General features: G+C 21.0%; 8 protein-coding genes across 8 annotated transcripts in view; all 8 read left to right on the forward strand. All coding sequences in view use genetic code 6, as the record gives it.

Moving 5' to 3' along the window:
- The window catches only part of TTHERM_00832610 (hypothetical protein), a gene marked incomplete at both ends in the record, with an annotated part of 735 nt that extends 705 nt beyond the window's left edge, over positions 1 to 30 (forward strand). Inside the window, one exon of the mRNA XM_001013667.3 lies at positions 1 to 30. This exon is cut by the window's left edge and continues 705 nt beyond it. Coding sequence (XP_001013667.3) covers positions 1 to 30 — 30 coding nt within the window.
- Positions 31 to 103: 73 nt separating this feature from the next.
- On the forward strand, positions 104 to 1,192 carry TTHERM_000832620 (hypothetical protein; the record flags this gene model as incomplete). Its single annotated transcript, XM_012797026.1, has 1 exon — positions 104 to 1,192. The coding sequence occupies one exon, from the start codon at positions 104 to 106 to the stop codon at positions 1,190 to 1,192; it is 1,089 nt and encodes a 362-aa protein (XP_012652480.1).
- A 415-nt stretch (positions 1,193 to 1,607) lies between these two features.
- Positions 1,608 to 3,562, forward strand: TTHERM_00833610 (zinc carboxypeptidase family protein; the record flags this gene model as incomplete). The annotated part of the gene is made up of 3 exons (XM_001013668.2): positions 1,608 to 2,825; positions 3,154 to 3,387; positions 3,461 to 3,562. The coding sequence occupies 3 exons, from the start codon at positions 1,608 to 1,610 to the stop codon at positions 3,560 to 3,562; spliced, it is 1,554 nt and encodes a 517-aa protein (XP_001013668.2).
- Positions 3,563 to 4,447: 885 nt separating this feature from the next.
- On the forward strand, positions 4,448 to 6,415 carry TTHERM_000833619 (hypothetical protein; the record flags this gene model as incomplete). Its single annotated transcript, XM_012797027.1, has 1 exon — positions 4,448 to 6,415. One exon carries the CDS (start codon positions 4,448 to 4,450, stop codon positions 6,413 to 6,415), a length of 1,968 nt encoding a protein of 655 aa, XP_012652481.1.
- A 739-nt stretch (positions 6,416 to 7,154) lies between these two features.
- Positions 7,155 to 9,131, forward strand: TTHERM_00833620 (hypothetical protein; the record flags this gene model as incomplete). Its single annotated transcript, XM_001013669.2, has 1 exon — positions 7,155 to 9,131. One exon carries the CDS (start codon positions 7,155 to 7,157, stop codon positions 9,129 to 9,131), a length of 1,977 nt encoding a protein of 658 aa, XP_001013669.2.
- A 1,438-nt stretch (positions 9,132 to 10,569) lies between these two features.
- TTHERM_000833638 (hypothetical protein) lies at positions 10,570 to 12,537 on the forward strand (the record flags this gene model as incomplete). Its single annotated transcript, XM_012797028.1, has 1 exon — positions 10,570 to 12,537. One exon carries the CDS (start codon positions 10,570 to 10,572, stop codon positions 12,535 to 12,537), a length of 1,968 nt encoding a protein of 655 aa, XP_012652482.1.
- A 630-nt stretch (positions 12,538 to 13,167) lies between these two features.
- TTHERM_000833639 (hypothetical protein) lies at positions 13,168 to 15,135 on the forward strand (the record flags this gene model as incomplete). Its single annotated transcript, XM_012797029.1, has 1 exon — positions 13,168 to 15,135. One exon carries the CDS (start codon positions 13,168 to 13,170, stop codon positions 15,133 to 15,135), a length of 1,968 nt encoding a protein of 655 aa, XP_012652483.1.
- A 1,153-nt stretch (positions 15,136 to 16,288) lies between these two features.
- On the forward strand, positions 16,289 to 19,952 carry TTHERM_00833640 (hypothetical protein). The gene has a single exon (XM_001013671.2). It carries the CDS (start codon positions 16,910 to 16,912, stop codon positions 18,875 to 18,877), a length of 1,968 nt encoding a protein of 655 aa, XP_001013671.2. The 5' UTR covers positions 16,289 to 16,909; the 3' UTR covers positions 18,878 to 19,952.
- The last annotated feature ends 164 nt before the right edge of the window (positions 19,953 to 20,116 follow it).

Genomic DNA, 20,116 nt, shown 5'->3' on the forward strand with positions numbered 1-20,116 from the left:
ATTTCTAACAAAAACAAATTATTGCAGTGAAGTGTTTTTGAATCAAATTAGACAATAAATGTAAAAACTAAGTCTCTTTTTTGAATAAATTTCATTTGACAAAATGAATTAAGAAGGTAAAAAATCTATCCGATTTTCAGAATTAAATGATGAAAAAATAAACAGTGTAAATGAATATGTTGAGCATTTGATCTAAATATAAGATGATCCTTAACACCTCTAATCAGTTAAGAATTCATTTTAAATATCAAATCTACTTAATGTTTTTGATAATAAATTCAATTTTATATCAAATAATTATCAAGATAACATGATGAGATACTTAATAGAAACATATCCATTTTCAAAAAATATAAACACAGACCAAATGTTCTCTGAATAATAAAGTTTTAATATTTTAAGGAGTCTAGAAACAAATTATATAAAAGAGTTTGTTAAAATAGTAAAAAAGAAATAGAATCTAAATGAAAAACAATAAAACTTTGAAAATAGTTAAACATACAGAGTTCAATAAAAAATACTAGAATCATTTATTTTTGAAAAACCAGAATTGGAAAATACCTTAAAACAATTTCCTATCTTTGATTTATTATTGTTAAAAGGGAAGAATATCTTGAATGAATTATAATTTTAGAAAAGCAATATAAATGATGGAAACTAGCGAATAGAAATAGTTAAAAATATGAATAACTAATTTGAAATTTCTATAAATGAAACAAACTACTAAGGGAGTAAAAAAGATTGGCCTACTAATTGCATTTCTTAGATATTGGAAAGAGATAAAAAATACATATTTAGGATTTAATTTCAAAAGGGATTTAGTAGTATATTTGTGATAGGATTGATGAAAAATGATAATTTCAATAGCAATTAAGGATGTAATGATAAAATGAGCTACTATTTTAAATTAGAAAATAATAAGATGAAATACTATGGATAGTATGGAATTGATAAATTTGTAAAAGGAGATAAGACATAATTGCTAGATGAAAATAGTATTTTAGAGTTGAGAGTTTGGTTAGAAGGATAGTAAGTTGAGGTATTAAATTACCCAGATTATTCCTATTAAGTTGAAATCTAAGATGGATATAAATAAAATCTATCATAAAAAGATCTAAGTTTATATTTCTATTTAGGTGGGCACTAAGATAAATATATCTTAAAAGAAGCATTAATAGTTGAGTAATTTTGAAAATTAAAGTAAGGTTAAATTTAAAATCAAATAAATTAATGAATAAATGATTTAAAAATAATAGTTAAATTTGTTATTTTAAAATTTTACTTTTTATAAAATTTTAATTATATTTTTTTAAAAAATTGAGTTTTAATAATAAATTAATATTTTCTTTTAAAATAATTAAGCATATTTGTAATATTATAAAATAAAAAATTAAAAATATAATTAATTTCTTAATTTACATATTTATATTCAAATATTATAAAAAAAATTTCTTATAAAAAAAGTAGAATAAAATTATTTCATTAACTAATATACTTTATTAATAACAAATCCAGGAATTAAATTCTTAATTTTTCACATCCATAAAAATTTAATTAATACCTGGAAGAGCTATTATATATCTAAGCATATTTAATCAATCAAATAAATGGATTAATTAGCTCCAAACAGCATTCCTATTCAATAAAATTGCATCTTTCATCCTCAAAATAAACTCGCTTTTATATAAGTTAAGGAAATTTCATCCCTTCCTAACTCTAACATATTCTAATGTGTTGATTGTTTTGAATAAGATTTACAATTTAGAGGTGCCAATTATATGCTCATCTAAAAAAATATTGAAAATTCAGAATCTGACTTTCATTATAAATGGCCGCCACTCAATGATTAGCAGATCATTCAGAATATTGATCTGAAAGCTAAGAATCTCAATTCAACATAAAGCGTCCTCAATTAAATCAATTCTTACTTCACTTAGCTAAAAGATGAAATCATAAAAAAAATCGATGCCTCTTAGAAAAAAGCAATCAATCAAGCTCTCCAAATGCCTTTTAGCAAAGACTAAATTTTGAAAAGGTATCAAGAAATATCTTAAATTCAAAATTTAAAATCACTACTCATGTAAGACTATAATAAGTCTTTTGAGCTCTAATAAAAATCATGTAAAGAATTCATTTAGTAAGTAGAATTAAATAAAGATAAAAATACACAACTGCTTTAAGAGTTGCTTAATTAATGCGAATAAATTGAACTATTAATTGATTTTGATAGATTAAACAAAAGCAAAGTATTTTTATTAGATTTTTTAGATTAGCTTAACTTTTTTGAAGATTAAACATAAAGTCAAGTCAGCTCTGAAAATCACTTAAATAATATTATTTTACCATAATAAGATAATAGTAAAATAGATTAATTAATGAATTTAATTTCTAACAAAACCAATTATTGCAGTGAAGTGTTTTTGAATCAAATTAGACAATAAATGTAAAAACTAAGTCTCTTTATTGAATAAATTTCATTTGATAAAATGAATTAAGAAGGTAAAAAAGCTATCCGATTTTCAGAATTAAATGATAAAAAAATAAACAGTATAAATGAATATGTTGAGCATTTAATCAAAATATAAGATGATCCTTAACACCTCTAATCAGTTAAGAATTCAGTTTAAATATCAAATCTATTCTATGTACTTGATAACAATTTCAATTTTATCTCAAAAAATTATCCAGATAACTTGATGAGATACTTAATTGAAACATATCCATTTTCAAAAAATATAAACACAGACCAAATGTTCTCTGAAGAATAAAGCTTTAATATTTTAAGGTGTATAGATACAAATTATATAAAAGAGTTTGTTAAAATAGTAAAAAATAAATACAATCTAAGTGAAAACCAATAAAACTTTATTCATATATAATCTGAATTGGAAAATACCTTAAAACAATTTCCTATCTTTGATTTATTATCATTGTTAAAAGAGAAGTATATTTTGAATGAACTATAATTTTAGAAAAGCAATTTTAATGAATGGAATTTAGCGAATAGAAATTATTAAAAATATGAATAACAAATTTGAAATTTCTATAAATGAAACTAACTACTAAGGGAGTTGTAAAAATTGTTCTACTTATTGCATTTCTTAGATATTAGAAAGAGATAAAAAATATATATTTAGGATTTAATTTCAAAAGGGAGCTTATGCTAATTATGGTAGTTCTATGATAGGAATTATGAAAAATGAGAATTTCAATAGATAACAGGGAAATTAAGATAAAATGAGCTACCATTTTAGATTATAAAATAATAAGATGAAATACTATGGAGGTTTTGGAATTGATAAGTTTGTAAAAGGAGATAAGACATAATTGCTAGATGAAAATTGTACTTTAGAGTTGAGAGTTTGGTTAGAAGGATAGTAAGTTGAGGTATTAAATTACCCAGATTATTCCTATAAAGTTGAAATCTAAGACGAATATAAATAAAATCTATCATAAAAAGATCTATGTTTATATTTCTATTTACAAGAGAACTAACATAAATATATCTTAAAAGAAATATTAATAGTTGAGCAGTTTTGAAAATTAATGTAAGTAAGGATGAAATAAAAATCAAATAAATAAATGAATATAATAATTGTTAATTATAAATACGATGTAGTAAAAAAATAATAGGCATATTAATATTTTATATTTTAATGATTCAGTAAATTTAGTGAAAAGCAAACTAACTATTAGATATGATATAATTTGTTTGTTCTAATTTTTCTCATTATTTTTTTTTTCAAATAAATATTCTAATAATTCATTTTTTTAATAAGCTAAAATATTTATATTAGAAATAAAAATTCAATAATATAAATAGATAAGTAACTAAATAGACCATTTAGAATTAAAATAAAATATTTTAAAATTCTTAATATTAGTTTTTTAATTTATGAAATATTAAAAATATCTAGAGTTAAATGCCTTTTTTATTTTGGATTGGCATTACTAATGAATATTTATTTAATTTAAAGAAAGTTAGACAAATTTTTAGCTTAAAAAAAAACTTAGATTAAATTTTCAAAATCTTTGTAAATTTTTTTATAAAAAATTGATGGAATCTTTGAAAATTTGTTTTAATTTGAAATCTGGAGATCAAGTTGTGAAAAAATAATAAAATTAAAATGTGATATTTGTAAGTATTGAATGTAAATATAGTTGATAGTTTTTAATGTTTTGTATTTAGTTTGATTAGAATAAAATTCAATTTGTAAAATATCTTTCTGACTACTCTATTATTTCTTATTTTAAAATATACACTAAATAAATATTCTAATAGATCGATAGATAGATATAACATATTTTTATTTTTTATTTGTTTATTTACTTATTTATTTTACTTTCTATTTTCTGATTTTTATTTAATAAATCAAAACAATCTCAAATATTTAAGATTTTAAGTTTTGTAGCAATAAATCTAAGCATATTTAATCAATCAAATAAAATGGATTAATTAGCTCCAAACAGTATTCCTATTCAATAAAATTGTATTTTTCATCCTCAAAATAAACTTGCTTTTATCTAAGTTAATGAAATTTCATCCGTTCCTAACTCTAACATATTCTAATGTGTTGATTGCTTTGAATAAGATTTACAATTTAGAGGTGCCAATTACATGCTCATCTAAAAAATTATTGAAAATTCAGAATCAGATTTTCATTATAAATGGCCACCTCTCAATGATTAGCAGATCATTCAGAATATTCATTTGAAGGCTAAGAATCTCAATTCAACATAAAGCGTTATCAATTAAATCAATTCTTACTTCACTTAGCTAAAAGATGAAATCATTAAAAAAATAGATGTCTCTTAGAAAAAAGCAATCAATCAAGCTCTTGAAATGCCTTTTGGCAAAGAGTAAATTTTGAAAAGGTATCAAGAAATATCTTAAATTCAAAACTTAAAATCACTGCTCGTGTAAGACTCGAATAAGTCTTTTGCGCTCTACCAAAAATCATGTAAAGACTTCATTTAGTAAGTAGAGTTAAATAAAGGTAAAAATACACAGCTTCTTTAAGAGTTGTTAAATCAATGTGATTAAATTTAACAATTGATTGATTTTGACAGATTAAACAAAAGCAAAATATTTTTATTAGATTTTTTAGATTAGCTTAACTTTTTTGAAGATTAAACATAAAGTCAAGTGAGATCTGATAATAACTTAAATAATAATATATTATCATAACAAGATAATAGTAAAATAGATTAATTAATGAAATTAATTTCTAACAAAACCAATTATTGCAGTGAAGAGTTTTTGAATGAAATTAGACAATAAATGTAAAAGCTAAGTCTCTTTATTGAATAAATTTCATTTGACAAAATGAATCAAGAAGGTAAAAAAGCTATCAGATTTTCAGAATTAAATGATGAAAAAATAAACAGTGTAAATGAATATGTTGAGCATTTGATCAAAATATAAGATGATCCTTAGCATCTCTAATCAGTTAAGAATTCATTATAAATATCGAATCTCCTTAATATTCTTGATAACAAATTCAATTTTATCACAAATAATTATCGAGATAACTTGATGAGATACTTAGTTGAAACATATCCATTTTCAAAAAATATAAACACAGATCAAATGTTCTCTGAAGAATAAAGCTTTAATATTTTGAGGAGTTTAGAAACAAATTATATAAAAGAGTTTGTTAAAATAGTAAAAAAGAAATAGAATCTAAATGAAAACCAATAAAACTTTGAAAATAGTTAAACATACAGCGTTCAATAAAAAATACTAGAATCATTTATTTTTGAAAAACTTGAATTGGAAAATACCTTAAAACAATTTCCTATCTTTGATTTATTATTGTTAAAAGGGAAGAATATCTTGAATGAACTATAATTTTAGAAAAGCAATTTACATGATGGAAACTAGCGAATAGAAATAGTTAAAAATATCAATAACTAATTTGAAATTTCTATAAATGAAACTAACTACTAAGGGAGTAAAAAAAATTGGGTTACTAATTGCATTTCTTAGATATTGAAAAGAGATAAAAAATATATATTTAGGATTTAATTTCAAAAGGGAAAGGATTGTTATTCTCAAATAGGATTAATGAAAAATGATAATTTCAATAGCCAAGGTGGATATGAAGATTAATTGAGCTGCAGTTTTAGATTAGAAAATAATAAGATGAAATACTATGGAGGTTATGGAATTGATAAATTAGTAAAAGGAGATAAGACATAATTGCTAGATGAAAATAGTATTTTAGAGTTGAGAGTTTGGTTAGAAGGATAGTAACTTGAGGTATTAAATTACCCAGATTATTCCTATAAAGTTGAAATCTAAGATGAATATAAATAAAATCTATCTTAAAAAGATCTATGTTTATATTTTCATTTATTTGTGCACTAACAAAAATATATCTTAAAAGAAGCATTAATAGTTGAGTAATTTTGAAAATTAAAGTAAGGATAAATTCAAAATCAAATAAACAAATTAATGAAGGAATTAAAAATAATAGTTGAATTTGTTTATATATTGAAATATAGAGATTGGAATAATGATTATTAATAATAAATACAATGTAGTGAAAAAATAATAGTCATAAATATATTTTATATTTTATTGATTCAGTAAAATTAGTGTAAAGTAAACTAACTATTAATTCTATTTTATTTTTTTGTTCTATTTTTTTCATGATTTATTTTTTCAAATAAATATTCTTATTCATTTTTTTAAAAAGTTAAAATATTTTTATTAGTGTAACTAAATAAATAAATAAATACCTTAATAGACCAGTAACAATTAACATAAAATTAAATAAAATTCTGAAAATGAGTTTTTTAAGCTTTATTCATTTTTGAATCTTTTTTCTCTTTTTACTTTCATATTTTAAAAATTCAATTATATAAAATATTTTCAAAAATACATTTTTTATATATTCTCTATTTAAAATCCAATTTAAATTTCCAATTTCTTAATTAGAATATTAGTTCTTTATTTGAAGTTAACATTAAATATTCAAATCTTTATTTATTTTTATTTGTTTATTTACTTATTTCTTTTTTGCTTTCTATGATAATATTTCAATCTTCTGATTTTTATTTAATAAATCAAAACAATTTCAAATATTTAAGATTTTATATTTTGTAATAAATAATATATCTAACTAAGCATATTCAATCAATCAAATCAAATGGATTAATTAGCTCCAAATAGTATTCCTATTCAATAAAATTGTATCTTTCATCCTTAAAATAAACTTGCCTTTATCTAAGTTAATGAAATTTCATCCCTTCCTAACTCTAACATATTCAAATGTGTTGATTGCTTCGAATAAGATTTACAATTTAGAGATGTCAATTACATGCTCATCTAAAAAATTATTGAAAATTCAGAATCTGACTTTCATTATAAATGGCCACCTCTCAATGATTAGCAGATTGTTCAAAATATTCATTTGAAGGCTAAGAATCTCAATTCAACATAAAGCGTTCTCAATTAAATAAATTCTTACTTCACTTAGCTAAAAGATGAAATCATTAAAAAAATCGATATCGCTTAGAAAAAAGCAATCAATCAAGCTCTTGAAATGCCTTTTGGTAAAGAGTAAATTTTGAAAAGGTATCAAGAAATATCTTAAATACAAAATTTAAAATCACTGCTCATGTAAGACTAGAATAAATCTTTTGCGCTCTACCAAAAATCGTGTAAAGATTTCATTTAGTAAGTAGAGTTAAATAAAGCTAAAAATACTCAGCTTCTTTAAGAGTTGCTCAATCAATGCGATTAAATTTAACAATTAATTGATTTAGACAAATTAAACAAAAGCAAAATATTTTTATTAGATTTTTTAGATTAGCTTAACTTTTTTGAAGATTAAACATAAAGTCAAGTGAGATCTGATAATCAATTAAATAATAATATGTTACCATAATAAAATAATAGTAAAATAGATTAATTAATGAATTTAATTTCTAACAAAACCAATTATTGCAGTGAAGAGTTTTTGAATCAAATTAGACAATAAATGTAAAATCTAAGATTCTTTTTTGAATAAATTTCATTTGACAAAATGAATCAAGAAGGTAAAAAAGCTATCAGATTTTCAGAATTAAATGATGAAAAAATAAACAATGTAAATGAATATATCGAGCATTTGATCAAAATATAAGATGATCCTTAACACCTCTAATCAGTTAAGAATTCAGTTTAAATCTCGAATCTACTCAATGTCTTTGATAGCAAATTCAATTTTATCTCAAATAATTATCGAGATAACTTGATGAAATACTTAATTGAAACATATCCATTTTCAAAAAATATAAACACAGACCAAATGTTCTCTGAAGAATAAAGCTTTAATATTTTGAAGAGTCTAGAAACAAATTATATATAAGAGTTTGTTAGAATAGTAAAAAAGAAATAAAATCTAAATGAAAACCAATAAAACTTTGAAAATAGTTAGACATACAGAGCTCAATAAAAAATACTAGAATCATTTAGATTTGAAAAACCAGAATTGGAAAATACCTTAAAACAATTTCCCATCTTTGATTTATTATTGTTAAAAGAGAAGAGTATCTTAAATGAACTATAAATTTAGAAAAGCAATTTAGAAGATGGAAACTAGCGAATAGAAATAGTTAAAAATATCAATAACTAATTTGAAATTTCTATAAATGAAACTAACTACTAAGAGAGTTGTAAAAATTGTACAACTAATTGCATTTCTTAGATATTGGAAAGAGATAAAAAATACATATTTAGAATTTAATTTCTTAAGGAAAAGGGAGAGGATAATTGTGATTTTCTAATAGGATTAATGAAAAATGAGAATTTCAATAGAGATGTAGGATATAATGATAAAATGAGCTACTATTTTAAATTATAAAATAATAAGATGAAATACTTAGGAGGTTATGGAATTGATAAATTAGTAAAAGGAGATTTTACATAATTGCTAAATGAAAATAGAATTTTAGAGTTGAGAGTTTGGCTAGAAGGATAGTAACTTGAGGTATTAAATTACCCAGATTATTCCTAAAAAGTTGAAATCTAAGATTAATATAAATAAAATCTATCTTAAAAAGATCTATGTTTATATTTCTATTTAAGTGGGCACAAACAAAAATATATCTTAAAAGAAGCATTAATAGTTGATTAATTTTGAAAATTAAAGTGGGGATAAATTAAAAATCAAATAAGCAAATTAATGAATGATTTAAAAATAATATTTGAATTTGTATAATTTAATTATAGAGGTTCGAATAATAGTTATTAATAATAAATAGAATGAAGTAAAAAATAATAGGCATAATATGTATTTTATATTTTATTGGTTCAGTAAAATGAGTGTAAAATTAACTAGCTATTAGGTTTGTTTTAATTATTTTTTTTTCTTAAATTAAAATAAATATTTTAATAAATAAATTTTTTTTAATAAGTTAAAATATTTTTAAAATAGATGATAATTCAATAATATAAGAAAAAGTCGATAAGTAAATAAATAACTAAATACCTTAATAGACCACTTTCAATTAATATAAAATTAGATAAAAATTCTTTATAGTAGTTATTTAATTTATAAATGATTAAAAATATCTAATTTGCAATTTTCAAACCTAATGAATATTTTTCTTTTAAGAATTTATTTATTTACCTTAATTCTATTTACTTAAAAATCATTAAAATATTTATAAAGATCTTATCTTAAAAATTACTTATCTCAAATGAAATAATTCTATTGTAAAGGTTTAAACTCTTAATTGTTGATATTAAATTTTATCTAACCTTTTTCTTATTTTTTAAGATTTTAAAGTATTTACTCTGATGAAAATCGGAAGATTAGCAATTCTTTCATTGATATTCAATTCTGAAATCACAAGATACTTTATTTACATCATCTCATAAATATTAACTTTAAGTTGCCAATTTATGGATATTTGTTAACTGTATCCTATATTGCTAGATATTTTTTCCACTAACATGCTCAGCAGCCTAATTATTTATAGTATAAATTAATTTTCTTTTGTGTTATTTTATTTATAACTAATATTGTAATTAAAATATAGCAATTCCAGGTATTAAATTCTTATGGAAGTGGAGAATTAAGAATTTAATTCCTGGGTTTGCTTTAAAATAGATTAATTAATTTAATAATTTTATTTTGTTTTTTAATTTTTTAATTTATTATGTAATTTAAAAAATTAATTATATTTTTAATTTATAATAAATTTATATTTAAAATATTATAAACATGCTTAATTACTTTAAAAGAAAATATTATTCGTTTTTGGATTTTTTTTAATCTAATTTTTTTTACCTTCATATTTAAAAAAATATCAATTTCAAAAAATAAAATTTTATATTTTCTTTATTCGAAATCTAATTTATATTTCAAATATTATTAGAATATTATTTCTTACTTCAAAATATCCAATAAATATTCTTATAGATATAATCTTTATTTATTTACTTTTTTCATTTATACTTTCTATGATAAAATTTCAATTTTTTGATTTTTATTTAATAAATAAAAATAATCTCAAAAATTTAAGATTTTAAGTTTTGTAGTAATAAATCTAAGCATATTCAACCAATCAAATCAAATGGATTAATTAGCTCCAAACAGTATTCCTATTCAATAAAATTGTATCTTTCATCCTCAAAATAAACTTGCTTTTATCTAAGTTAATGAAATTTCATCCCTACCTAACTCTAACATATTCTAATGTGTTGATTGCTTTGAATAAGATTTACAATTTAGAGGTGCCAATTACATGCTCATCTAAAAAATTATTGAAAATTCAGAATCTGATTTTCATTATAAATGGCCACCTCTCAATGATTAGCAGATCATTCAAAATATTCATCTGAAGGCTAAGAATCTCAATTCAACATAAAGCGTTCTCAATTAAATCAATTCTTACTTCACTTAGCTAAAAGATGAAATCATTAAAAAGATCGATATCGCTTAGAAAAAAGCAATCAATCAAGCTCTTGAAATGCCTTTTGGTAAAGAGTAAATTTTGAAAAGGTATTAAGAAATATCTTAAATTCAAAATTTAAAATCACTGCTCATGTAAGACTAGAATAAATCTTTTGCGCTCTACCAAAAATCGTGTAAAGATTTCATTTAGTAAGTAGAGTTAAATAAAGCTAAAAATACTCAGCTTCTTTAAGAGTTGCTCAATCAATGCGACTAAATTTAACAATTAATTGATTTTGATAGATTAAACAAAAGCAAAATATTTTTATTAGATTTTTTAGATTAGCTTAACTTTTTTGAAGATTAAACATAAAATCAAGTGAGTTCTGATAATCACTTAAATAATAATAGATTACCATAACAAGATAATAGTAAAATAGATTAATTAATGAAATTAATTTCTAACAAAACTAATTATTGTAGTCAATAGTTTTTGAATGAAATTAGACAATAAATGTAAAAGCTAAGTCTCTTTATTGAATAAATTTCATTTGACAAAATGAATGAAGAAGGTAAAAAAGCTATCAGATTTTCAGAATTAAATGATGAAAAAATAAACAGTGTAAATGAATATGTTGAGCATTTGATCAAAATATAAGATGATCCTTAACACCTCTAATCAGTTAAGAATTCAATTTAAATATCGAATCTACTCAATTTCCTTGATAACAAATTCAATTTTATCTCAAATAATTATCGAGATAACTTGATGAGATACTTAATTGAAACATATCCATTTTCAAAAAATATAAACACAGACCAAATGTTCTCTGAAGAATAAAGCTTTAATATTTTGAGGAGTTTAGAAACAGATTATATAAAAGAGTTTGTTAAAATAGTAAAAAAGAAATAGAATCTAAATGAAAACCAATAAAACTTTGAAAATAGTTAAACATACAGAGTGCAAGAAAAAATACTAAAATCATTTAGATTTGAAAAACGTGAATTGGAAAATACCTTAAAAAAATTTCCTATCTTTGATTTATTATTGTTAAAAGAGAAGAATATTTAGAATGAATTATAATTTTAGAAAAGCAATTTATATGATGGAAACTAGCGAATAGAAATAGTTAAAAATATGAATAACTAATTTGAAATTTCTATAAATGAAACTAACTACTAAGGGAGTCATAAAAATTATTAAACTAATTGCATTTCTTAGATATTGAAAAGAGATAAAAAATACATATTTAGGATTTAATTTCAAAAGGGATAGAATTGTGATTTTAATATAGGAATTATGAAAAATGAGAATTTCAACAGCAAATATGGATTTACAGATAAAATGACCTACTATTTTAAATTAGAAAATAATAAGATGAAATACTAAGGAGATTATGGAATTGATAAATGTGTAAAAGGAGATAAGACATAATTGCTAGATGAAAATAGTATTTTAGAGTTGAGAGTTTGGTTAGAAGGATAGTAACTTGAGGTATTAAATTACCCAGATTATTCCTATTAAGTTGAAATCTAAGATTATTTGAAATAAAATCTATCTTAAAAAGATCTATGTTTATATTTCGGTTTACTTTAGCACTAACTAAAATATATCTTAAAAGAAGCATTAATAGTTGAGTAATTTTGAAAATTGGAGGAAGAATAAAATCAAAATCAAAAATATAAATGAATGATTTAAAAATAATAGTTGAATGAATTTGTTTATAAATTAAATAAAGAGGATCTAATAATAATTATTAATAATAAATACAATAAAGTAAAATAATAATAGGTATAATATGTAATTTATATTTTATAGATTGAGTAAAATGAGTGTAAAACTAATCAGCTAGCAATTTCATTTTGTTTTTATTTTTTGATCTACTTTTCTTTTTATATTTTTTTTTTCAAATATATTTTTTAATAAATTTATTTTTTTTTTTATTTTTAAATTTTTTTCTTTTTTTACTTTCATATTTAAATAAAAATATTAATTACATAAAATGTTTTCAAAAAATAAATTTTCTAATTAAAATCTAATTTTAAAATTCATATATCTTTTTATTAAAATATTAGTTCTTATTTTGAAATTAACATTAAATATTCTATTACCTTTATTTATTTTTACTTGTTTTTATAATTATTTCTTTTTTGCTTTTATGATAAAATTTCAATCTTCTGATTTTTATTAATAAGTCTAAACAATCTCAAAAATTTAAGATATTAAGTTTTATAATAAATAATATATCTAAACATACATTTTCAAAAATAAAATAAAATGGATTAATTAGCTCTAAATAGTATTCCTATTCAATAAAATTGTATCTTTCATCCTCAAAATAAACTTGCCTTTATCTAAGTTAATGAAATTTCATCCCTTCCTAACTCTAACATATTCTAATGTGTTGATTGCTTTGAATAAGATTTACAATTTAGAGGTGCCAATTACATGCTCATCTAAAAAATTATTGAAAATTCAGATTCTGATTTTCATTATAAATGGCCACCTCTCAATGATTAGCAGATCATTCAGAATATTCATTTGAAGGCTAAGAATCTCAATTCAACATAAAGCGTTCTCAATTAAATCAATTCTTACTTCATTTAGCTAAAAGATGAAATCATTAAAAAAATAGATATCTCTTAGAAAAAAGCAATCAATCAAGCTCTAGAAATGCCATTTGGTAAAGAGTAAATTTTGAAAAGGTATCAAGAAATATCTTAAATTCAAAACTTAAAATCACTGCTCATGTAAGACTAGAATAAATCTTTTGCGCTCTACCAAAAATCGTGTAAAGAATTCATTTAGCAAGTAGAGTTAAATAAAGGCAAAAATACACAGCTGCTTTAAGAGTTACTCAATCAATGCGACTAAATTTAGCAATTGATTGATTTTGACAGATTAAACAAAAGCAAAATATTTTTATTAGATTTTTTAGATTAGCTTAACTTTTTTGAAGATTAAACATAAAGTCAAGTTATATCTGATAATAACTTAAATAATAATAGATTACCATAACAAGATAATAGTAAAATAGATTAATTAATGAAATTAATTTCTAACAAAACCAATTATTGCAGTGAAGAGTTTTTGAATTAAATTAGATAATAAATGTAAAAACTAAGTCTCTTTTTTGAATAAATTTCATTTGATAAAATGAATCAAGAAGGTAAAAAAGCTATCAGATTTTCAGAATTAAATGATGAAAAAATAAACAGTGTAAATGAATATGTTGAGCATTTGATCAAAATATAAGATGATCCTTAACACCTCTAATCAGTTAAAAATTCATTTTAAATATCGAATCTACTAAATGTTCTTGATAATAAATTCAATTTTGTATCAAATAACTATAGAGATAACTTGATGAGATATTTAGTTGAAACATATCCATTTTCAAAAAATATAAACACAGACGAAATGTTCTCTGAAGAATAAAGCTTTAATATTTTGAGAAGTTTAGAAACAAATTATATAAATAAATTTGTTAAAATAGTAAAAAAGAAATAAAATCTAAATGAAAACGAATAAAACTTTGAAAATAGTTAAACGTACAGAGTTCAATAAAAAATACTAGAATCATTTATTTTTGAAAAACGAGAATTGGAAAATACCTTAAAACAATTTCCTATCTTTGATTTATTATAGTTAAAAGGGAAGAATATCTTGAATTAACTATAATTTTAGAAAAGCAATTTTAGAGATGGAAACTAGCGAATAGAAATAGTTAAAAATATCAATAACTAATTCGAAATTTCTATAAATGAAACTAACTACTAAGGGAGGAATGGAAATTGTTCTACTAATTGCATTTCTTAGATATTGGAAAGAGATAAAAAATACATATTTAGGATTTAATTTCAAAAGGGAGAGAATTGTGATTTTAATATAGGAATTATGAAAAATGTTAATTTCAACAGCAAATATGGATTTCAAGATAAAATGAGCTACTATTTTAGATTAGTAAATAATAAGATGAAATACTTAGGAGGTTATGGAATAGATAAATTTGTAAAAGGAGATAAGACATAATTGCTAGATGAAAATAGTATTTTAGAGTTGAGAGTTTGGCTAGAAGGATAGTAAGTTGAGGTATTAAATTACCCAGATTATTCCTATAAAGTTGAAATCTAAGATGAATATAAATAAAATCTATCTTAAAAAGATCTATGTTTATATTTCAGTTTAAATAGTCACTAACATAAATGTATCTTAAAAGAAGCATTAATAGTTGAGTAATTTTGAAAATTAAAGTAAGGATGAAATACAAAATCAAATAAATAAATGAATGAATGATTTAAAAATAAAATGAATTTATTAATAAATTTAAATATAGATGATCAAATAATCATTATTAATAATAAATACAATGAAGTAAAAATAAAATAATAGTCATAGCATGTATTTTATATTTTATTGGTTCAGTAAAATGAGTTAAAAAGAAATTAGCTATTAGGTTTGTTTTAATTTTTTGATCTTATTATTCTCCATAAATTTTTTTAAATATGTTAAAGTATTTTTATAAAAATGATAATTAAATAATATTAGAAAAGATAGATAAGTAAGTAACTAAATACCTTAATAAACCACTTATAATTAATATAAATTAGATAAAATTCTGAATATTAGTTATTTAATTTATGAATTATTAAAAAGATTAAGTTTGGAATTTTATTAGAATTAATTTATTGAATTTCTGTCAACTTAAAAATGATTATAAAAATTTTTTAACCTCTTATTTCAAAAATTACTTATTTTAAAGAAATAATTGTATTGTAAATGCATGAACTCTTAATTGTTGATATTAAATTTCTCTTCTTAAATTCTAAAGTAATTACTATGATAAATTTGTAAGATGAGTAGTTTTTTCATTAATATTCAACTCTGAATTCATAAGATACTACTTTTAATCAATCTCTTAAGTATGAACTTTAAGCTGATAATTTATGGATCTTTTTAGCTTGATATTTTTTCCTCTAATATGCTCAGCAACAAACCTATTACTTTAAAGGATAAATTTTTTTTTTTTTTCTTATTAAAAGCTAATCCTGTAATTAAAATATCTCCAATATTATTTTTCAATCTGAAATATTAAATTTAAATTTTATGCTTTTAAATTGGTTTTGCTAATTCCATATTTTAATTCTATTTATCATACTATTTTATTGAATTTTAACAAACTTTTGATAAAATATAAGGCTTTTTCTCAAGTTTTGGGATATTTTTTAAATCATTCTAGTTAAAATAAAATTTACTAAGTTTAATTATTATTGAATGAAAAAAACTTGAATTTCTTTCTTTTTTCCCTTAATTCGAGCATATTAATTAAAATCTATGAATTCAAAGTAAATAAATAAGTTTTGAATCAAAAATTAAATTGCACTTATCTACTTTAAATATCATTACATGTATATCTTATAAATTTGATAAATAAAAAACTAAAAAAGCATGAAGACTGAATGAATACCTAACATTAAATTTTATTGAATTTCTGCAGGCATACTATTATGGATTGCTAACTCTGTAATTAAAATATCACCAACTGTGTTTTCAGGTACAGAAGGTGATATTTCATTTAATTTTTCTGATTTTAAGCTCATTTTACACTTTCTGTTTTTTAATTTTTTTATGTACCTGTTTTTATTAAATTTTGAAAAAATTTTTTTAGCAATTAATTGATTGATGCCTTTTTTCTATTCATTTTTGAATTTTTTTCTTTTTTTACTTACATATTTAAATAAAAATATTAATTACATAAAATATTTTCTAATTAAAATCTAATTTAAATTTCAAATATTTTTTATTAAAATATTAGTTCTTATTTAGAAATTAACATTAAATATTCTATTACCTTTATTTATTTTTACTTGTTTATATAATTATTTCTTTTTTGCTTTCTAAGATAAAATTTCAACCTTCTTATTTTAATTTAATAAGTCTAAAATATCTCAAAAATTTAAGATTTTAAGTTTTATAATAAATAATATATCTAAACATACATTTTCAACAATCAAATAAAATGGATTAATTAGCTCAAAATAGTATTCCTATTCAATAAAATTGTATCTTTCATCCTCAAAATAAATTTGCCTTTATCTAAGTTAATGAAATTTCATCCCTTCCTAACTCTAACATATTCTAATGTATTGATTGCTTCGAATAAGATTTACAATTTAGAGGTGCCAATTACATGCTCATCTAAAAAATTATTGAAAATTCAGAATCTGACTTTCATTATAAGTGGCCACCTCTCAATGATTAGTAGATCATTCAGAATATTGATCTGAAGACTAAGAATCTCAATTCAACATAAAGCGTAATCAATTAAATCAATTCTTATTTCACTTAACTAAAAGATGAAATCATTAAAAAAATTGATGTCTCTTAGAAAAGAGCAATCAATCAAGCTCTTGAAATGCCTTTTAGCAAAGACTAAATTTTGAAAAGGTATCAAGAAATATCTTAAATTCAAAACTTAAAATCACTGCTCATGTAAGACTAGAATAAGTCTTTTGCGCTCTACCAAAAATCGTGTAAAGAATTCATTCAGCAAGTAGAGTTAAATAAAGGCAAAAATACACAGCTGCTTTAAGAGTTACTCAATCAATGCGACAAAATTCAACAGCTAATCGATTTTGACAGATTAAACAAAAGTAAAATATTTTTATTAGATTTTTTAGATTAGCTTAACTTTTTTGAAGATTAAACATAAAGTCAAGTTATATCTGATAATCACTTAAATAAAAATAGATTACCATAACAAGATAATAGTAAAATAGATTAATTAATGAAATTAATTTCTAACAAAACCAATTATTGCAGTGAAGAGTTTTTGTATTAAATTAGACAATAAATGTAAAATCTAAAATTCTTTTTTGAATAAATTTCATTTGACAAAATGTATCAAGAAGGTAAAAAAGCAATCCGATTTTCAGAATTAAATGATGAAAAAATAAACAGTGTAAATGAATATGTTGAGCATTTGATCAAAATATAAGATGATTCTTAACACCTCTAATCAGTTAAGAATTCATTTTAAATATCGAATCTACTTAATGTTCTTGATAACAAATTCAATTTTATCTCAAATGATTATCGAGATAACTTTATAAAATACTTAATTGAAACATATCCTTTTTCAAAAAATATAAACACAGATCAAATGTTCTCTGAAGAATAAAGCTTTAACATTTTGAGGAGTCTAGAAACAAATGATATAAAAGAGTTTGTTAAAATAGTAAAAAAGAAATAAAATCTAAATGAAAACCAATAAAACTTTGATAATAGTTAAACATACAGAGTTCAATAAAAAATAATAGATTAATTTATTTTTGAAAAACCTGAATTGGAAAATACCTTAAAATAATTTCCTATCTTTGATTTATTATAGTTAAAAGGGAAGAATATCTTGAATGAACTATAATTTTAGAAAAGCAATTTTAGAGATGGAAACTAGCGAGTAGAAATAGTTAAAAATATGAATAACTAATTTGAAATAACTATAAATGAAAATTACTACGAAGGTAGTTATAAAAATTATTCTACTAATTGCATTTCTTAGATATTGGAAAGAGATAAAAAATACATATTTAGGATTTAATTTCAAAAGGAACTTGATAGTAATTTTATGATAGGAATTATGAAAAATGAAAATTTCAATAACTATTATGGATTTAATGATAAAATGAGCTACTATTTTAGATTAGAAAATAATATGATGAAATACTTAGGAGGCTATGGAATTGATAAATTTGTAAAAGGAGATAAGACATAATTGCTAGATGAAAATAGTATTTTAGAGTTGAGAGTTTGGCTAGAAGGATAGTAACTAGAGGTATTAAGTTACCCAGATTATTCCTATATAGTTGAAATTTCAGATTTTTTTAAATAAAATCTATCTTAAAAAGATCTATGTTTATATTTTAATTTATTAAGTCACTAAAGTAAATGCATCTTAAAGGAAGCATTAATAGTTGAGTAATTTTGAAAATTAAAGTAAGGATGAAATTCAAAATCAAATGAAACTAATAAATGATTTAAAAATAATAGATAAATTTGTCTATAAATTTAAATATAGATAATCAAATAATAATTATGAACAATAAATGCAATGAATTAATAAAATAATATCAAGAGTATGTATTTTATATTTTATTTGTTTAGTAAAATGAGTGTAAAATAAACTAGCTATTAGGTTTATTTTAATTTTTTTGATCTAATTTGTCTTCATAAATTTTTTTTAATAAGTTAAAGTATTTTTATAAATTTTTGGAAATTCAATAATATAAGAAAAGATAGATAATGTAAATTACTAAATATCTTAATATACCACCTATAATTAACATAAAATTAAATAAAATTTTTATTAGCTAAGAATAAACAACTAATACCAATAGTATTACTATTAAATAGTAGGACTTATAATATATTGAGTATGATCAATCTACATGTATATAATTTGCTTAAAATAGTGTCAAGCATTATTATGAAATTTATTGATTTAAAATATTACTTTTTTTTATATCATTTCATATAAATTTTATTAAAAAAGTAGAAATAACTCAAAAAAAATGAAAATGCAATGGAAGCAGAAGAAGAAAGAGAGGATTTCGAAGAAGGAGAATAATAAAATTTAAGTTTAGGCCTAAATAAGTAAAAAAAAAAAAAGACAGTCATAGAAATAAGAGTTAAGAATAGTCTAAGAGTTTAGAAAAGGATATCTAAAAATACTTTTAATAAAAAGCTTAATAGTGGTTATGTTTTTAACTCTTTTGCATACTCTAAAGAAGATTTTCAGAATCTGAAGAAATAGAAATTTCTATTACTAACTCTAGAAGAAAATTGAAATCATGATAAACAAAGCTTTTATAGAGAGATTGACAGTCAGTCAAGAAGCAAAAAGAAGATTTTTAAAAATTTAAAAAGAAAAAGTAAAAATTTAACTAATTCTAATAAAAAGCGTTTTTTATTTATTTTAAAGTCACATTATTCGAAATTAGTTTATTTAATTAAAAAAAAATTGGGTAAATGAAAATGGATTCGTATAATTTTTGTTATTTTAATGAGATCAAATGATAATTAAATCTAAATATTTTCTTATGATAAATTTACAATACTTTATGATAAATTAAAATTTATATTTAATATTGATCCAATTAATTATGAAAACCATCAAGAGGAAAAAAATTTTTATGAAAATGATCTTAAAACTTGGTAATTTGTTTCT

This window comes from Tetrahymena thermophila (assembly GCF_000189635.1).
Source record: "Tetrahymena thermophila SB210 genomic scaffold scf_8254672, whole genome shotgun sequence".
In the NCBI taxonomy this organism is placed as follows: Eukaryota; Ciliophora; class Oligohymenophorea; order Hymenostomatida; family Tetrahymenidae; genus Tetrahymena; species Tetrahymena thermophila.